The sequence below is a fragment of the Hyla sarda genome, chromosome 2, assembly GCF_029499605.1.
Source record: "Hyla sarda isolate aHylSar1 chromosome 2, aHylSar1.hap1, whole genome shotgun sequence".
NCBI lineage: Eukaryota > Metazoa > Chordata > Amphibia > Anura > Hylidae > Hyla > Hyla sarda.
This window is the reverse complement of record NC_079190.1, coordinates 133535331-133557082: the sequence shown is the minus strand read 5'-3', so window position 1 is coordinate 133557082 and position 21752 is coordinate 133535331. Positions and strand designations below refer to the sequence as shown.

Genomic DNA, 21752 nt, shown 5'->3' with positions numbered 1-21752 from the left:
ATTATAAAATTAATTAAACTGCACGGTTAATGGTGTACACGCAAAAAATTCCAAAGTACAAAATAGCGTATTTGTGGTCACTTTTTATATCATGAAAAAAATGAATACAAAAAAGATCAAAAAGTCTGATCAATACAAAAATGGTACCACTAAAATGAGCCTTCATACTGGCCAGTACACAGAAAAATTAAAAGTTAGAGGGTTCAGAACAGGAGTTCTCAACCGGTGGTACGCATACCCCTAGGGGTACGCCACTGGTTGTGCAGAGGTCTGCAATGCGCTGGACAAATACCGGCCATGCATTGGGCAGTATTTGTCAGCACATTGCTGGCTATGGAGGTCTGTATCTTAGTTTTTTTGGATGAGGAGCTCTGACAGGATCATACACGCATTTTCCTGCAGGAAACCCTCTTTTTTTGCACAAAAATCCATCGTATTGAGATGGATGACAGATCAACTCCCCTCACAAGCTATGTGGCAATGGCTTGTTACTTTGGTCATACCATATGATAAGGTACTTGTCTAACAGGGTTTTTTGTTTTATTTCTATAGCTTGAACAGTTAAATTTGTTGTTTCTATTGACACTGCACTGTCTTACAACAAATATTTTGTACATGTACCTTTTGCTAATGCTCAGATTTTCCAATTTGTGCCTGTCTGGAGTGAAAAGGATGTTTTGTTTTTTTAGGATTGTACCTTTCTAATTCTACTGATGTAATGTAATTGATCTATGCATTTCAGTGTCAATAAAATGAGTTTAAATAAAAAAAAGGGGGAATTAATCCAGCAAAAAACTAAACAAAAAAAACAAGCCTATTAGAAAGAAAGTAAACAAGTGTTAACATGTTTCCCCCAATTAATAGAAAGAAAAAGTTGTATGATGTATGCTGGGTCCACAAAGCTATATTCTGGACCCACTACATGATAATTATGCAGTTGTACATGACTCAAAGAAAAAAATACAGCTACAAATCTGTGTACAGCTGTGAAATGATTTTTTTTATTGTTGAAAAGAAGGGAGGTAAAACTGAATGGCCAGGACTGCAATCACTGCACACGCCATAATCACTGCACAAAACACATAATAAGAAACACTAAAGAAAAGTACCAAACAAAAAAGAAAATAAGTGTAATCTGTAAGAAATTAAATTACTCCCTGGAAAAGAAATGGTTTTGATCAGGGAAATAAAAATAGTAATAAATGGTACGAATGAAGAATGACAAATCCAAGAATGCACAATTTTTTTTTTATTTTTTTTTTGCCATAAACAAATATTTGTTTTCATAAAAAAAGATTTTATATACAAACAATATCCATCTATAGTTCAAATAGAAATTCCAATCCCAATTGAATATTTCCACTAAGGATACCAACAAACCTTTTTAGAATATGCCGTAGGTTCCTATTCATACCATCTTAAAAACATTTTTTTTCCCATTTTAACCCCTTAAGGACCAAGTGTTTTTCAGTTTTTGCACTTTTGTTTTTCCCCCTTACATAATCAAAATCATAACCCTTTCAATTTTGCACCTAAAAATCCATATGATGTATTTTTTTTTTTGCACCACCAATTATACTTTGTAATGACATGTAATTTTACCCAAAAATCTACGACGAAACGGAAATAAAAATCATTGTGCGACAAAATTGAAAAAACAAGAACAAATTACATTTTGTAACTTTTGGGGCTTCTGTTTCTACTTAGTACATTTTTCAGTAAAAATTACATCTTATCTTTATTCTGTAGGTCCATACGATTAAAATGATACCCTACTTATATAGGTTTGAGTTTGTTGTACTTCTGGAAAAAATCATAACTACGTGCAGGAAAATGTATACGTTTAAAATTGTCATTTTCTGACCCCTATAACTTTTTTTTATAAATTTTTCCACGTACAGGGTGGTATGAGAACTCATTTTTTGCGCCGTGATCTGAAGTTTTTATCGGTACCATTTTTGTTTTGATCAGACTTTTTGATCGTTTTTTATAAATTTTTTTATGTTATAAAAAGTGACCAAAAATACGTTATTTTGGACTTTGGAATTTTTTTCCGCGTACACAATTGACCGTGTGGTTTAATTAAAGATATATTTTTATGGTTCGGACATTTACGCACGTGGAGAAACCACATATGTTTTTTTTTTACTTTTATTTACACACTTTTTTTTATGGGAAAAGGGGTGGTGATTCTGATTTTTATTAGGGAAGGGGTTAAATCAAGGGGTTAAAACCCTCTTGGGGCTGCAACACTGTTCGATGTATTGCCATAGGAATGCATTGATCAGTGTTTTCTGCGCTTGATTGCTCAAGCCTGAATTTCAGGCTTGGAGCAATCAAACGCCGATAGGACAGTCGGGAAGAAGGTAAGACCCTTCCCGCTATCCTCTCAGCTGTTCGGAATGCCGCAGCAGTCCCGAACAGCTTTGCTGGGCTAATCGGCAGCATCTGAGTGCGCCTCACAGATCGGGAGCCGATCACGGGTGTGAATATACGCCTGTGGTCGTTAAGGGGTTATGGCCATAGGTTGATATTAATGGTCATTATTTTATGGGGTGTTCGAAGGGGAGGATTCCTCAATCCACAAATTAAAGAAGATAGTAAACATCACTTCATTTGGAGTGCTGTGTATTATATTCTATGAAATATCCCTGCAGCCTTACAGTAAATATAGAGACTCTGCCGTAAAAAAGTAGTTTACCTGCTTTTTGTTGAGTTATTCATTTCATATTCTAAGTTCAAAATCTGAAATTGGGCTTTCAAGGAATTTTTTGGATTGAATGGGGTTTGTGCTGATCTGATCAGATATGTGGGCAGACAATTTTGAGCTTCTGCAAACATATGCGTGCCTTAGCCACTAAACTGGATGTCAATGCAGCCTATCATTTTCCATTACAGTTTTTCTCTATGTCACTTCAGGTTTTGGTAAAAATACTGAGTAGCATGAGTAAAATATTTCCCACATTACAGATGCACCAGAATTTTGGGTTCACATGAGCCATTATAGTGCTTTTTGCTGAGGTAAACCAACAAATAGTCAACTAAAACTAAATAGTACAAATTTAGATTGTACAGTCTAGAGATATGTCAGATTTATCAGTCTAAACACCACTGGCATCAATTTGGAGCATTTGATGTTTGGTCATCTAAGTGGTCTTAGAATTAGACAGTTTTAGTAAAATACCCCACTGGGTATGCACATAGACTCGCAGTGCGGGGTTAAAGGGGTACTCCGACCCTAGACATCAAAATCCCCTATCCAAAGTATAGGGGGTAAGATGTCTGATTGTGGGGTCCCACAGCTGGGAAACCCCCGCAATCTCTCCTGCAGCACCCTTGTCATCTGGTGCACGGAGCGAGCTTCGCTCTGTGCCTTATGACTGGCAATGCCCCCTCCCATACACTTGCACTGAGGGGGGTAGGACGAGACATCCCAAGACGGCGGGGCCGTGATGTCTCAATCCTCCGATCTCTGCATGGCCAGTAACCAGGCACGGAGCGAATCTCACTCCGTGAACCAGAAGACAGGGGTGCTGCAGGAGAAATTGTAGGGGTTCCCAGTGGTAGGACCCCCGTGATCAGACATATTATCCTCTATCCTCTGTATAGGGGATAAGATGTCTAGGGGTGGAGTACCCATTTAAGTAAAAGTGTCCAAATTGCTTCATATTTATAGAATTTCACAGGCTATCTGTAACACATACACCAGATGCATGTAATCAAATGGCAGCAATCAGATTATAAAAGAAAACCTAACCAATTTTAAGAGAATGGAGATTATACTACCATATTTACAATGAGTCACAGATACCTGTCCATGTACATTCATTAATCAACTGATATATACCAATTTTCTGTGTACAGTGCAGGTTATTAAAGGGGTACTCCCATGGAAAACTTTTTTTTTTAAATCAACTGGTGCCAGAAAGTTAAACATATTTGTAAATTACTTCTATTAAAAAAATCTTAATCCTTCCAGTACTTTTTAGGGGCTATATACTACAGAGCAAATGCTTATCTTTTTAGATTTCTCTGATGTCATGACCACAGTGCTCTCTGCTGACCTCTGCTGTCCATTTTAGGAACTGTCATGAGCAGGAGAAAATCACCATAGCAAACATATGCTTCTCTCGACAGTTCCTAAAATGGACAGCAGAGGTCAGCAGAGAGCACTGTGGTCATGACATCAAATAAATCTAAAAAGATAAGCATTACCTTTGTAGTATATAGCCCCCAAAAAGGAATGGAAGGATTAAGATTTTTTAATACAAGTAATTTACAAATCTTTTTAACTTTCTGGCACCAGTTGATTTAAAAAAAAAGTTTTCCACAGGTGTACCCCTTTAATGCTAGTTACTACCTAGAATTCCTCAGTGGCCTTGACAGCATTTCATGAAAGGAGTGGCATCTACCCTGAAAATCCAGTCTTTATACAGAATTTAACCCCACCCAAACACTCACACATGTTCTATCCCCTAGAATGTCTTCTTAAAAAAAAAAGCCAAGTATATTTAAGAAAAATCACGCATCTTGTGCTTGATTTAAGGTTCTGATAGTATTACAGACATTCATCATATGTCAGCACTGAAGTGATCTGTTAGAATAAATTTTTTTGAATGACCAAGGGTTTTTAAATTTTTTCCTCCTTACCTTCTAAAAATCATAACACTTTCAATTGCCACCTACAGAATGCCATTTTGTAACTTTTGGGGGCTTTTGACTCTACGCAAAGCATTTTTAAGTAAAATTGACACCCTATCTTCAATCTGTAGGTCCATATGATTAAAATGATATCCAACTTATATATTTTGTTTTACTTATGTTAAAAAAAATTACAACTTTTTAAGTCAAAATGAGTACGTTTAAAAATGCTCTCTTGTTCTCTATAACTTTTTTATTTTTTTTGTATACGGGATGTGTGAGGTTTTTTTTGCACCGTGATCTCTAGTTTTTGTTTTGAAGTGGCCAAAAATACGCAACTTTGATATATATTTTTTCTGTATATGCCATTTACTGTGCAGTTTAATTAACGTTATTTTTTTTATAGTTCAGACATTTACATACGGGGCAATACCACATAGGTTTATTTTTGCTTAGGCTTGTTTCACACTACAAAATTACTCCGTTTTAAAGATCCGTATGAAGTTCCGTCTGAAAATCAGCTAAAACGGCTGTTACAAAATCATATACGGCCGTTACAAAAACCCATTATAGTCTATGGGATTTTTCTAATAGCCGTTTTAACCCGTCATAGCCCATTATTAATAACGACCGTTATTTTGTGATGGAAGATAGTAACGGGAGAAATAGTGCATGGAGCACAGGCAGTTCCTCTCTTACTGACGCTCTTCTTTCTCGATTACCTGGTTTGTTGGAGCCGACATTTCTAATAGTAGTTCTGGTTCTTCCATTTAAGTATTATGCGGCCACTGTGCTCTTGTGAACACAATCCTTCTTCACCTCTACTGGCAGCTATTTCATCCTCATGGCTTGGTTTTTGTTCAGATATGCATTGTCAATTATGATACCTTTTATTGACAGGGTTGTGTTTTTTCCAAAATGCCCAATCAACTGAATTGTCCTCAGGTGACTCCAATCAAGGTGTAGAAAGATAATCAAGAGAAATTGGAGGCACTTGGAGCTAAATTTCAAGTGCAACAGCAAAAGGTCCGAATATGCATTGTCAAGAGAAATTTTAAGTTTTTCTTTTTAAATTTGTAAAAATGAAAAAAATATTTCCTTCATATTCTCACTATGGAATATTGAGAACTGTAACATAACAAAAATGTGAAAAAAAAAGTAAAAGGGTGTTATAGCTTTTCAAATTATGATACTTATTGTAGGCCCCTAAAAATGAATCACTATGTTTAATGGAATAATAGCATGATGTGTCCGCCATGTTGTATGTTCTATATAGACCACAGTGTATTCTAAAATCTTCTCTACAAGTGCCAGTCTGGGAGAAGAATATTTCTTGTCTCCTTAGATATTTATGGCTGTTTAGATAAGACAGATGAAGGGGCTAGTTAGTTACAAACTCTAGATGACACTACTACAATTCACCCAATAAAGTTACTTGAAAGAATAAAGTTATGTTAAAACCAAGCACATTATTGTTTTTCTTGTGAAATTCCCAATAAGTTTAATGTGTCACATGACCCTCTTCCTATTGAAAAAACAAAAGTTGGATTCAAAATGGCCAACTTCACAATGGCCGCCATGGTCACTACCCATCTCGAAAAGTTTCCCCCCTCACATATACTAATGTGCCACAAACAGGACGTTAATATCACCAACCATTCCCATTTTATTAAGGTGTATCCATATAAATGGCCCACCCTGTACAATTCACCAGGTCATAATTTTGATAATTTACATAATTGTTAATTTTTCATAATTAATATTTTTTTATGACCAAAATTTATAATTCATAATTGAGTTATTACCGCACGGCAGAATGCATTGTAATGTTTTAATAAAATGGGTTACAAGACTGAATCACCACAATGCTTGTAGTATAGGTCTTCTGCTAGCATTGTTTGCAAGTGCTTGCTAGGAATAAATAGGCAAACACTGGTATAAAGGGCAATAATGGATGCATGCTTCCAAAAGGATACTCATTCTCTGCTTGGAAAAGTCAATTTAATAATACATCCAGCAACAAGAACTTAAAGTGATTTGTGTTAGCCTCACCCTCTGCAGCTCCCATTTCTCTATGAGCGGCTCCACTTCACCTCCAAGCATGACAGTGTTGGTGTCATCCAAAAGCAAGCATCCATTTTTCACTTCAACAGTTCCTAATAGCTTCATTTTTGTGCCAGGTGGAGTGTTCAAGCTAGCAGGGGAGAAAAAGACGCATAATACAATTAAAATGTTAGATTTTTGTACAAGCTGCCAAGAAAAGCAATAATCAATTCTAATTTTCTTCTAAATGCATACAAAAACAAATGTAACAGTACAAACATTTAAGAAACAGAAGTACAAGCCCTGTGAACAGTGCAGACAGCAGTTAAAGTATATACTGCAGCCATTTAAGATTTACTGTAAAATACTGTACGTACAATCACATTAGAAGCAATTACAAGGTCAATGAAGTTATGACAGTAGAACATATGGTAACCCCCATTGTGCAAGCAAAACACAACATAAGCAATTATTGTCTCTCATAATACAGTGCATGTTTCTAAGAATAGAACCACTCTGCTTGTTTTTCCTGCAGCATAGATATAGATATATATATATATATTTTTTTTTTTTTATAAATTCTACATCATATGACAACAGCACTACTCACATAGAATACAATTTAGAGCTTATGAGTGTTCAAGGAGGTTTCTTATAGCACAATAAAGCTGCAAGAAATAGTAAGTGAACCTTTTGGAATAACCTGGATATCTGCATTGATTATTATGGTGAATTAGAAACAGTCAGACTACATTTCATTAGTAGACAAATACCATTAAACTAAACTAATTAAATGCAAATATTTCCACCATTATTGTCTTTTATTGAGCACACTCCGTAAACATTCACAGTGCAGGGAGAAAAATTAAAATGGTACTCCGGTCGAAAAATATGCTTTTAAAATCAACTGGTGCCAGAAAGCTAAACGGATTTGTAAATCATGTAAATTCTATTTAAAAATCTTAATCTTTCCAGTACTTATCAGCTGCTGTAAACTTATTTCTGGAATTATTTTCAGTCTGACCACAATGCTCTCTGCTGACACCTCTGTCCATGTCAGGAACTGTCCAGAGTATAAGCAAATCCCCATAGCAAACCTCTCCTACTCTGGACAGTCCCTGATACAAACAGAGGTGTCAGTAGAGAGCAGGAGAGTTGCTAGGGTCCTAAAATATCCAGGGCATGATCCCTCTGTGTTGCATTTTGACCTTCAGACCCTCAGTCAGGCTGGGACTAGCAGCAGTACCATAAACACAAAATTGTATCTGTATTATCCTAGCAGGCGCACAGCCATATACAATTATATATAATTCAGTATTTTTCTAGGCAAAAAAATACCATCTTCTTGCTCTCAGTCCTTCCTGGTTCTTTGCGCTAAATCTCTACCGCGCAAAACCTGTCAAAGGAAAAGTTGACCAGTTGTCCATCGCTTCTTTCATTTTGCAGGGGCCTTGTTAAAAATGAAGTGAGCTGATTGGTTGCTATGGGCAACTGGTCAACTTTTCCTCTGCACAGGTTTTGATAAATCTCCCCAATTGTATTTTTACATTGGTGGTGGTGAAGAAGCCTGTCATTATTTTGAATGGTCTTCTACTGGACTTGCTGTGTGACAAACAAATGTTGTTTCTTAAGAGTTTCCTTGACAAACTAAGCTTTCCTGCTATAATTTGACCTTTCAGAAATCTTTGGGATTGTAGTAGTACCTGTAGTATGTATCCACGTTAAAAAAAATCATGTATACATGTTTAAAAAAAAAATCTAAGAAAATAAGGTACCTAAAAATCTACAATATAAAGAACAATTTAGGACATAGTGGGCGAGTTGCAAAGATTTTCAATCTTTTCTTTGGAAAATGTTTGAAAATGTTATTTTAGAAAAGAAAATACCAAATAATGCGTGACTATGTTTAATGCTCACATCTGCTAATAACAAACGCTACCAAAAATCTGTCACGAAGCTGACCTTATTCTTCACAAAGCCAAAGGACTCTAATGGTTAATATGCAGTCTCTACTGAAAGTACATGTAGGAGACATCCCATAGAGAACTAGGGATATAGCCTGCTCACAGACTGCACAAAAGAGTGGCAAGTGAAGAACACCTATACTAATCCAGATCAACTCTTGGAAATTTCTACTGCATTTATATTAGCAAACACTACTTGTTATCAGCTACTAAAATTCATACTACCACGCTTATGGGAGTAGCGTCTGAACCCATTCACGGTTAGCAATTTTTACACCTGCATGCTGAAAAAGTATTTTTCTCCACTAAGATTGGTGATTGCCTCTCCCTTTCTTACGTTTTTGAATTATAAGACTGTATTACTGTACTTTTTATTGAGATTGAGCACCCCGTAATGCATAATTACTATGACGGAGATTTATTAAAGAGTACCTGCCACCAACTAAAAACTGTCCCTAATTCTCCCCCAACCCCCCCCCCCCCCCCCCCATCATCTCTCCCTGACCCTCACTGAGTCATTCCCTGTATTTTTTATTTTTTTTTAACTCAATATAAATAAATTTTTTGCTTTTCTCAAGTTCTGCTCAGGCTCCTGTCATGTGCTAGTGTGGCCTGGCAGGCGCAACATCATATGAGGCCTGCCAGGGCTAGCTTCCGCCCTTCTTCCTATATTCAGCGCGCATCTAGTCGCAGCCAATGGCAGGGATGGCAGCTCCTGAGTCTCCTCCTCTCTGTTTTGCATTGCATGTGCATGCAATACAGAGAGGAGAAGATCAGAGGACAGAGCTGCCGTGCCCTGCAAGAGTAATTTTTCTAAATGGTGGGTTTACAAATACTAAAAAAAGCACTAGCTAAAGTATAAGATGAATGAAGGAAAGCTGTAAGACCTTGATCAGAGCGAGTAATCAGTAGTTGAGGTAGTGCCACACTCTCTCTCCTCAGACCATCAGCACTGCACTGAGCTGTAGTCAGTGCTGATGGCCAGACAGAGCTAATGTGAGGGGACACAAGGCAGTTGGGGCAGTGGGAGTGCTTTTGAAAATGAGAAATTATATGTTAGGGGTGGGGAAACACAAGGCAGGGGGATGTGGTTATGTCCCTGTTCAGAGCCCTGTGCGCGCAACGCATATCGCTCGCTACCGCCTGCATGATTGACAGGCAGGGAGCAAGAGCTGAGCAGAGCCGCACTTCCCAAAAAAATATGATCAGTGAACAGTTCAAATATGAAGTTACAGTGTCGTAACCTAATTTTGCCCACTGGGAAGCAAGGGAGGGGAGCACAATGCCTCCCGATTCCCTGGCTTGCTTGTCACCCGCCCCTTAAGGGCTTGTGGGGGGAGTGTTTTTTGGATTAAAGGTTTTTTAAACATGTGTTTTTTTTTTATTTTTATTTACTTTACAGGTTTAGTAGAGGAAGCAAGGGCTTAACGTTAGCACCAAAAACCGCTAGTGCTAACCCCCAATTATTACCCCAGTACCCACCGCCACAGGGGTGCCATGAAGAGTTGGTACCAACAGGCCCGGAGCATCAAAAATGGCACTTCTGGGCCGACGTTATTTAGGCTGGGGAGGGCCAGTAACAATGGTCCTTGCCCACCTTGGTAATGTCAGGCTGCTACTGCTTGTTGGCATCTGGCTGAGAATAAAAACAGAGGGAACGACACACTTTTTCTTACTGGCCTTTCCCAGCCTAAATAACGCCAGCCTGTTACCGCCTAGGCCCAGGAGTGCCATTTTTGACGCTCCAGGCCTGTTGGTATCGGCTCTTCCCAGTACCCCTTGTGGCATTGGGTTGTAGGATAATAAATGGGGGTTAGCTCTAGCCCCCCCCCCCCCCCATTACAGCTCTATTGGCGAGATTGGGGTGCATGAACGCTGCATCTCCGCCTCTCCCACAGTGATACATGGTGGGGGTGTGACGGTCACGGCGTCATGCTGTGGCCGACACGCCTCCTTCACAGGAGAGCCACAGCCCCATGTGGATAGGGGATAAGTGTCTAACACTGCAGATCTCCATTAAGGCATTTGGACTCATTCGAGAACACAATTTGAATGTATTATGGCATGGTTAGCTTTTTGCAGTAGTCAGAAATTTATCAACTGCGACTTTTAAAAAAAAAAATAGTTTTTTAGAACTAGTTTTTACACACACACACCTCTAAAGAGTTAAAATGTACACCAGCCTAGACTGACTTAGTTTTTCGGTGTGTAAAAAATGTACAAAATTACGGCAACATTATAAAAAGTCTAAATATTTTTTGCAGAATAAACCATAGAAAATGGTGTACTTAAGTAAAAATTCAGGCAATGTGTACCAGTGCAAAATTTACCAAATACCGCACCACATGTACACATTAGCACCACACAAAATTAATGTGTACAAAAATTGTACAGCAATGATAACATTCCCCCCTCCAGTGGCATATGGACTCCCACCAATAAATTCTGAAATGTTATAGTCAGTTATTGTTGGAAGTACCCTTTAAAAATAAGCCATCTTTAAAAAGGATATTTCAAGTTTATTTTGGTTTAGAAATCCATGATATTATGCTGTTACCATAGATCTCTCTATACAAGTGTAAGGCTATATTCATACGGAAGTATTTCCAAATATGGAATTCCACATTCACAATAGACTTCAACAGGATTCTGCACTCTCATTCACACTTCAGAATTTCTGCATGAAATCCGCACAAAAGCCGCACAAGCCAGAAACCACCCAAATTAATGTGGACGCGAAATTGGTGCGGATGTGCGGAAACTCTGCCGTGTGAATATAGCCTTAGTCAAACCAAATAGGCCTGGAGGACTGAGAAATAATTTCAATACCTACTGCTTCATCTATGGCAGATGCCTTCCTGTAAATGTCCTTTTCATAAGGACTACTGTGAGGCAGAAAATAATCAATGATTTGGTTTCCTCCTTACTATGAAAGTGATTTCATATTGCTCACAATGCAATATGGTTATTGAAATTTAGGTTTAGGTTAGGTCCCATTTCCACATTTGTTAAGAGTCTGCATATGATGGAGTGCGTGTATATAAGCTTAAAGGGGTACTGCAGCCAGAATTTGCTTATCCCCTATCCACTGATTAAAATAAATGGAGCGCATGCCATCTAGAGGTAGACAACACACGCTCTTGACTGAGCGGGATGGTGTCCCGTTCAGGAGATCGCGGGGTGGCCCCAGCAGTCTGTCCCCCCGCAATCAGCTACTTATCCTCTATGCTGTGGAGAGGGGATAAGTTAATTCTGGCTGCAGTACCCCTTTATGGTATGTTCACATGAACAGTATCCTGCGCAGATTTGATGCGCAGGATTTGTAACTGCAACAAAGCTGTGCACAGTCATTTAGTTTACACTGAAATCTTCAGCAGAAAATCCTGCTCAGGATACTGTACATGTGAACACACCATTAAGGGGGTTATCAAGCATTAGAAAAATTAAATCGGATTTCTTCAAAAAGCTAAACCACATTTGTCTGCAGGTTTGGGGTGCTTTTGCAACTCAGTTTCATTGAAGTGATAGGAACAAAGTTGCAATACCACACATTATCTGCGGATAGCCGTGGTGCTGTTTTTGTAAGAAATTAGCTCTGTTATCTTTAATTTCCCAACGTGTCCCCAACACTTCTCTGCTCCTGATCTAGCTTTAAGACTACAAGTCAGCAGGAGAAGTGAAAGACTTTTGGCTCCCAACAACGGGTAAATTCCAAAGCTTTACTCGTAAACTTCATTAAAATCCAAGTGTAACATCATGAGGATAAAAACATACAAACAAAAAGCACCAACGTGTTTCGACTTGTTAATAAGTCTTAGTCATGGCCTTAGGCCATGACTAAGACTTGTTAAGTCGAAACGCGTTGGTACGTTTAGTTTGTATGTTGTTATCCTCACGATGTTACACTTGGATTTTAATTCAGTTTACGAATAAAGCTTTGGATTTTACCTGTTGTTGGGAGCCAGAAGTCTTTCACTTCTCCTGCCGATTTCCTCACCTGGGGACTCAGCCCCAGCGTCCTGTCCCAAGCTTCCACGAGAGGTTGTGCTGATGCTATCTGAATACTGTAGTGGTTGGTGAGTTGATCTGTTTTACTTTATTTACTTTGCTTTAAGACTACAAGTCCCTGATTAATTAATCTGGCCCACAATGCACAGGGAAAGAATGGCATCTTTCTCTTACGGTACGCCAGTTTCAGTACATGTTCTGCAATGTTCTTACAGACAAAAGATGACTGGTTACTTTTTAATGGTAAAAAGACAGGAAAGCGATGAGCTGCACAATACAAATCTGCATTTTATTATTACACAATTTGTTACTTACGGTATGTTCAATTTATTACAGACCATTCAAAGGTTTAAGTCTTTGTGCACCCAGTTTGCATGTAAAGTATCAACTGACATGCATTTCAAGGCTACTTTCCAAAAAAACGTAAGCTGAAAAAGTCTTTTGGTGCTTTATATGTGGCTGAATATTCAATTACCAGTTATATTTAAGTTTCTGCAGGTGTAAAATTTCAACACAGGTCAAAGCTAGTCAACCATGAAGTCTCTCCAAGCCTGAGAACTTAACACCCATTATTGCAGCTTTATTAACAAGGCTATACCATTTATGTGAAAGCCAATGCAGACTTGTATTAACACATCTAAAGAGAGACAGGGCTGAACAGTAGCAGTGAGCCAGGAGCGATTGGAAGACAATTCTTACAATGTGAATATTGCTTTCGGAAAGATTTAAGACCCTTTCAAATTTTATGTTGCAGCCTTGCACTAAAAAGGAAAAAAAAATAAATAAATAAACAAACAAACACATTCTGCGCTCAATAACCCATAATGTAAATGTGAGAATTAAAAATGAATATGTAAAACAAGTATTCAGACCCCCTGGTATGACACATAACATTAAAGGGGTTGTGCGCTGCCCTGGCTTTCGGAGCTCCGCACGCAGCGTCCGGAAGTTCATTACTCCGAACACTGTGTGCAGGCTTCCGTGTTCACAGCCGCCGGGCGTGACGTCACGCCCGCCCCCTCAACGAAAGTCTATGGGAAGGGGGCGCGACCGCTGTCACCCCCCCCCTTCCCATAGACTTTGGTAGAGGGGGGCGGGCGTGATGTCACACCCGGCGGCCGCAAACACGGAAGCCCGCAAACAGCGTTCGGAGTAATGAACTTCCGGACGCTGCGTGCGGAGCTCCGAAAGCAAGGGCAGCGCACAACCCCTTTAACAGGGTTATACAGCATTAAAAAACCAGGGGTGATTTCTCTAAAAAAAAAAAAAAAAAAAAAAAAAAAAAAAAAAATGTTCCCCACCTGTTCCCAGGTTGTGTGTAGTACTGCAGCTCAGTGAATGGAGACAAGTTGTAGTACTACAAACAACCTGTTGTGCTGTTTTTCGAAGAAATTAGCTCTGTTTTGCTATTGCTGGATCACCCCTTTAAATGGGCTACTCCGCTGCACACATCTTATCCCCTATCCAATGGATAGGGTATAAGATGTTAGATCGTGAGGGTCCCGCTGCTAGGGACCCCCACAATCTCCGGGCCGGCACCCTAGTCATTCGGGGCATGGAGCAAACTCCGCTCCGTGCAATGACTGGCGATGCAGGCTGTCGCACCCCATTCATTCAAGTCTATGGGAGGAGGCGTGACGACTCTGTACTAGCCGTCATGCCCCCTCCCATAGACATCAATGGATGGGGTGTGGTGTGACGTCACAAACGCGGACGCTGCAAGTCCAGAGATCGCGGGGGTCCCCAGTGGTGAGAACTCCACGATCTAACATCTTATGCCCTATCCTTTGGATAGGGGATAAGATGTGTGAAGCAGAGTACCCCTTTAACCCCTTAAGGACTCAGCCCATTTTGGCCTTAAGGACTCAGACAATTTAATTTTTACGTTTTCATTTTTTCCTCCTCGCCTTCTAAAAATCATAACTCTTTTATATTTTCATCCACAGACTAGTATGAGGGCTTGTTTTTTGCGCGACCAGTTGTCCTTTGTAATGACATCACTCATTATATCATAAAATGTATGGCGCAACCAAAAAACACTATTTTTGTGGGGAAATTAAAACGAAAAACGCAATTTTGCTAATTTTGGAAGGTTTTGTTTTCACGCCGTAAAATTTATGGTAAAAATGACATGTGTTCTTTATTCTGAGGGTCAATACGATTAAAATGATACCCATTATTATATACTTTTATATTATTGTTGCGCTTAAAAAAAATCACACTTTTTAACCAAATTAGTACGTTTATAATCCCTTTATTTTGATGACCTCTAACTTTTTTATTTTTCCGTATAAGTGGCGGTATGGGGGCTCATTTTTTGCGCCATGATCTGTACTTTTTTTTTGATACCACATTTGCATATAAAAAACTTTTAATACATTTTTTATAATTTTTTTTTAAATAAAATGTATTAAAAAAGTAGGAATTTTGGACATTTTTTATTTTTTTTCGTTCACACCGTTCACCGTACGGGATCATTAACATTTTATTTTAATAGTTCGGACATTTACGCATGCGGCGATACCAAATATGTCTATAAAAAATGTTTTTTACGCTTTTTGGGGGTAAAATAGGAAAAAACGGACGTTTTACTTTTTTATTGGGGGAGGGGATTTTTCACTTTTTTTTTACTTTTACTTTTACATTTTTTTTTACACTTGAATAGTCCCCATAGGGGACTATTCATAGCAATACCATGATTGCTAATACTGATCTGTTCTATGTATAGGACATAGAACAGATCAGTATTATCGGTCATCTTCTGCTCTGGTCTACTCGATCACAGACCAGAGCAGGAGACGCCGGGAGCCGCACGGAGGAAGGAGAGGGGACCTCCGTGCGGCGTTATGAATGATCGGATCCCCGCAGCAGCGCTGCGGGCGATCCGATCGTTCATTTAAATCGCGAACTGCCGCAGATGCCGGGATCTGTATTGATCCCGGCACCTGAGGGGTTAATGGCGGATGCCCGCGAGATCGCGGGCGTCGGCCATTGCCGGCGGGTCCCTGGCTGCGATCATCAGCCGGGATCAGCCGCGCATGACACGGGCATCGCTCCGATGCCCGCGGTTATGCTTAGGACGTAAATGTACGTCCTGGTGCGTTCAGTACCACCTCACCAGGACGTACATTTACGTCCTGCGTCCTTAAGGGGTTAAGTTCCGCTGTGTCCCATTTCTCTTCATCATCTTGAAGATGTTTCTTGATTGGAGTCACCTGTGATAAATACAGGTGATTGCTCAGGTAGCTATCATCAGCTGTGGCTCACTTCAATAAGTCCTATAAAAACTACCATTTATCAGACGTACGTCACTTTTTATCTAGAAATATTTTGTCAGTCTCCAAACACTGTGCTGAGGTGCACCAGGGCAGCTTCTCTTCTCTCCTTTGTACTGCTATAGAACAGGTTAATCCCTCCAAGAGAGGTGGTGACCATAGACGAAAGCTTCTCAATCGAGAGATTTTTTGGATCTTGAAGCTTTCTACCCATGTTTTAAATAAACACCAAGATGTGATACTTCATAATTAATTAATTTTAATTGTGTGTGTTTTCTAATAGCCCTTTGGACACATCAAATTCTTACATTTTTGAACGCATCTATTTTGGTCATTTTATATCATACATATATATGTACATTCTTTATGTCATACATATATGTACACATTTTTTCTATATAGTGATTTTTAGTATACCTTTCCTGTGTCTTTTTATAAATATACATTTTTTGTAAATTTTTTGACATTATTGTGTTATGCAAAATTTGCATTAGAGACGCTAAAAAACTTTTTGATATAGCATACTTCCAGACATTGGTTTTATCCACCTCTTTATATCTATATTTGTATGTTTTTTATTGTACATTCTCTTTTGTGCTATTTTCGTAACAAAAAAACATGTTATTTCCTATTTTTACAATGTTTTAAAGTGTGGAAGGAGTTAATGACACCTGACCACATTACCTGTGATCGGCTGCTATTGCTCCGCCTATATATATCCATGCTTCCTCTGTGTATGGTGTATGATTAAGAGCGCTTTGGCGCTTGAAACGCGTAACCCTTCCTGCATTTGTCTGCTAAATAAATTGGATTTTACTTGCAACTGAGCTAGACTCCCATCTACTGTATTCTCTGGTCTCTACGGCGTTGTCCAGCACCGGAGTCTGTCCGGGCGGGGTGAGCTGGTTGGACTGGTTTTCTCTTCTACATCTCTTCTGAGTATGGAAATACCACGTGTAAGGATGTAAAATCTCTGCGGGCGAACTACAATGCTCAGAAGAGAAGGAGTCACGTTTGGCTTTTGGAAAGCAAATTTTGCTGAAATGGTTTTTGGGGAGTATGTCACATTTAGGAAGCCCCTATGGTAACAGAAAAGCCACAAAAAAAAAAAACACATGGCCTACTATTTTGGAAACTACACCCCTCAAGGAACACCCCACAGATGATTGACGAACTTTCGTTAAAGTGGGATGTGAAAATGAAAAATTTGCTTTTTAACACTAAAATGCTGGTGTTACCCCAAACTTTTCATTTTCACAAGGAGTAATAGGAGAAAATGGCCCACAAAATTTGTAACCCCCATTTCTCTCGAGTAAGGAAATACCTCATATGTGGATGTACAGTGATCTGCGGGTGCACTAGAGGGCTCAGAAGGGAAGGAGCAACACTGGACTTTTGGAGAGCGAATTTTGCTGAAATGTTTTTTGGGGGCATGTCGCATTTAGGAAGCCCCCATGATGCAAGAACAGTAAAAAAAAAAAAAAAAACACATGGCATGCTATTTTGGAAAGTACAAAGCTATTTTGGAGACTACACCCCTCACATAATTTAATAAGGGGTGCAGTGAGCATTTACACCCCACTGGCATTTGACAGATCTTTGGAACAGTTGGCTGTGCAAATGAAAAATTAGATTTTTAATTTCTACGGACGACTGTTCAAAAAAATCTGTCAGACTTTGTGGAGCGTAAATGCTCACTGCACCCCTTATTACATTCCATGAGGGGTGTAGTCTCCAAAATGAGTCACATGTGGAGGGGTTCCACTGTTATGGCACCATGGGGGCTTTGTAAACACACACAGCCTTCAATTCCAGCCTAATTCTCACTCAAAAAGCCCAATGGCGCCCCTTCTCTTCTGAGCATTGTAGTTCGCCGGCAGAGCACTTCACATCCACATATGGGGTATATATCCACACACAAATGGGGTTACAAATTTTGGGGGGCTTTTTTCCGATTACCCCTTGTGAAAAGGAAAAGAAAAACAGTTGGGGGGGGGGTATGGGGAGAAAAAAAACTGTCAAAACAGTTACAACATAAACCACTGACCTGAACACCGCCGGCCGGCTCGCCCGATATCGCAACCTCCGCATCCTCATCCCAAAACAGCAATTATGGGGCCAGAGGAGAGGCCCAAGGCCCATGGTGAAGGATAGTCGGCATAATATAGGGGTGTGCCAGTGAAAGCGTGCCATGGCTGCCAAACTGCAATGTACCTATCAGTAGCACTGGAGGAATCGGCCATAAGTTCTTCCATGAGGCTGAGGAAATGGATCTCTTTATACCACTGAATGATAGAAGGGGGGACGTGTCTTTCCAATGTCTGGGAATCATAGTCCTAGCCGCCATCAGGAGAAAGTGTGCCAAGGTTTTGGCTGGGGATCTCCTGGTGGAAGGGAGGATAGTCAGTAAAAGTACTGTTGGGTCATTAGGGTAGGGTATGCCTGTGATGGTTAATATATGGGACAGCACTATCGACCAGAAAAGGCTAAGGGAAGGGCAAGACCACAAGACATGCAACATGGTACCCCTGTCACTCCCACACCGCCAACAAAGATCGGAGACCTGTGGGAACATTCAATGTAGGACTACCGGGACCCTATACCATCTGGTCAGAATCTTGAAATTGGTTTCCTGGGCCCTACAAGATACAGACAATGTGTGGCACATCTGGAAGGCTGTAGTCCAAAAGGACGTACCCAGTTCCCCCTCCCAGGCCCCAACAAATGGTGGAAAACTGAGTTCAGACTCATGGAGGAGTATACCGTATATCTGAGAGACCCCTCTGGGAACCGGGGAAGGGCATAGGACCTCAAAGGGGAGAAGGGGCCTGTCGAAGTTCACATTTCAACCCTCAGACGACACAAAGTGCCGAAGCTGCATATATTGCAAGAACCTGGATGGTGTGCGGAGGTTCTCAGGAACTAGGTCATTGTACGGGCGGAGGAGGGAGCCCGTCATAAGGTCCCGAAGGAATAGGGTCGAGCTGTTAAGCATGCCTAGGAAAGAGGGAGTTTTTTTTTTTTTTTTTTGTGTTCAAGTCAGAACCGCTGTAACGATCAGCCACCCCTGTGCAAATCATCAATTTAGGCCTCAAATGTACATGGCGCTCTCACTCCTGAGCCATGTAGTTCATCCGCAGAGCATTTTACGTACACATATGGGGTATTTCCATACTCAGAAGAAATTGCATTTGAGATTTTGGGGGTCTTTTTCTCTTTTTACCTCTTGTGAAAACGAAAAGTATGGGGCAACACCAGTCATTTTTTTACACTAACATGCTGGTGTAGCCCCCAACTTTACCTTTTCATAAGGGGTAAAAGGCAAAAAAATCCCCCCAAAATGTGTAACGCAACTTCTCCTGAGTACGGAAATACCCCATATATGGCCCTAAACTGTTGCCATGAAATATGACAGGGCTCTGAAGTAAGAGAGCGCCACGCGCATTTGAGTACTAAATAAGTAATTTGGAATAGGGGTGGACTTGGTTACAAGGATGGGGCTTGTCTCCACAGAAACCTTACATCAGTGTTTTCCAAACAGGGTGCCTCCAGCTGTTGCAAGACTACCAGCCTGCCAGGACAGTCTATGGCTGTCCGGCAATACTGGGAGTTGTGGTTTTGCAACGGCTGGAGGCTCCGTTTATGTCCATTATGTAGTTTTGCAGCTTTTAGAAGGCCACAGTGAAGATCACTTACCGGGATCTTTACTGCAGCCTTCTTCACGCCACACTCCTCCTGCTGCATTCAATGCTGCCGCTGCTCCAGGATGCCGCCTTTACCGGTCCGGTAAGCTGGCCATGCTCCCCACCTCGCCGCCCGTCTCCCCCCCCCAGCTCTGCCAGGAGTTCGATCGGTGGGCAGAGCGGGGGGAATGAACCCCCAACGGGTTAATCGTATGGACAAAAATAAAAAATAAACTGATGTCCTAAGGGGTTAAACAGCATCACTACTCAACCCCTTAAGGGCTGTAAATTAAGCACCCATGTCTGAACAAATAAAATATAATGTTTCTCCGCACTCTCTTTTTGTGTGCGATATAAAATATAACGTTAATGATGCCGTACGGTGAATGACAAACCAACAAAAATACCATAGTTCAAACTGCTTATTTTTGGACATATCACATCACAGAAAAAATTGAATAAAATGTGATCGAAAAGTTATATATATGCAAATGTGGTATCAATAAAAACTACAGATCACGGGACAAAAAAATAAGCCCTCATGCAGCCATTTATACAGAACATTAAAGTTATAATATAATAATTATAATAAAGTTATAATATAAATTGCAATTTTTCTTTCAAATTTCAGCCACAAATAATTATTTTGGTTTTACATTTTATTGTACAACAAAAGGGGTCATTACAAAGTATAACTGGCCCCTGCAAAAAACAAGCCCTCATATAGACCTGTGGATGAAAAAACACAAATATAGAGCGTTATGGCTCTTAAAATGCGAAGAGGTAAAAAACAAAACAGAAAACATAAAATTGGCTTCATAGTCAAATTGGCTGTGTCCTTAAAGGAGAACTCCGGAATATAAAAATTGTCTCCCATACTGCCGGCAGTAAAAAAAATAAAGATGTACATACCTTCCTCCGCTCCCCCGGGGCCTTCGGTAACCGGCTCCGTTCTCCGCTGCGATTCACTTCCTGTTTGCCGGTGGTCGGATGAGTCATACTGCGCTCAGCCAATCACCAGCCGCAGCGAAGACCGACTCGGCCGGCGATAGGCTGAGCGGCAGTGTGAGAACGCTTCAGGACACAAAATTCTTCACTATACCGGCACCTGCGGCCGGGGCCGAAAATGTCACACTGCCGCTCAGCCTATTGTCGGCCGAGTCGGGACTTCACTGCAGCTGGTGATTGGCTGAGCGCAGTATGACTCATCCGACCACCGGCAACAAGGAAGTGGATCGCGGCGGAGACCGGAGCCGGTTACCGGAGGCCCCGGGGGAGCGGAGGAAAGTATGTACATCAATTTTTTTTACTGCCGGCACTATGGGGGACAATTTTTATGTTCTGGAGTTCTCCTATAAGGGAGTGTTCTTAAAGGGGTACTTCGCTGCTCAGTGTTTGGAACAAAATATTTCGAATGCACAAAGCCAGCGTTGGGAGCTCATGACGGCTGTCACGCCCCCTCCCATAGACTTGAATTGCGTGACATCATGAGTGGTGGGGCTATGATTCTTTGCAAGTTTTGCAAAAGTCACACATAATAAAGCCAGCAAATAAACCCAGTTTAAAGTAAACATAAGTAAAATCACCCAACTCTGCTCCCCAAAACATGCCTACTGGAAAGACCAGTGGAGAAAGTCACAAAAAAAAAAAAATGCCAATGTGTGCCTTGTTTACAGGTGCACAGGCCTTTACACATTTGTTATTTGTTTTTGTGGCTGACAAGTGGCAGGAAGACAGGATGTCAAGTCATCTTGCCACTTATGTTCTGTATTAGCATAGTAGCAGGCCCATCTTCTACCTCCCTGGGTCCTCTAATGAACTCCATGACCCCAGACGTGCTCTCCTTAACTTATAAGCCTGCAGCTTCTTGCTACATGACGCCTTCCTCACCAAAGCATATTGCAGTACAATGATTCTGCAATACTTCAACAGTAAAATGAAATATTCCCTTTAAAAATACAACAAGTCCACAAGATATGGGAAAAGTTACCAGCTACTGTCCCCCAACTAGCATCTACCAACAGTCAAGATTCTGACAAACTGCCTGCTCCTTCCCTTGACTTATACAGTCATGTCCAAAAATGTTGGCACCCCTGAAGTGTTTCTCAAGAAAATGAAGTATTTCTCACAGAAAAGGA

The 21752-nt window shown here is 40.4% G+C and overlaps 1 protein-coding gene across 1 annotated transcript in view; it reads right to left on the bottom strand.

Annotated features, from left to right (window-relative positions):
- Positions 1 to 21752, bottom strand: part of TDRD3 (tudor domain containing 3) — a 288299-nt gene that overhangs the window by 105952 nt on the left and 160595 nt on the right. Inside the window, exon 5 of the mRNA XM_056555486.1 lies at positions 6694 to 6835. Coding sequence (XP_056411461.1) covers positions 6694 to 6835 — 142 coding nt within the window. The remainder of the gene's footprint in view (positions 1 to 6693; positions 6836 to 21752) is intronic.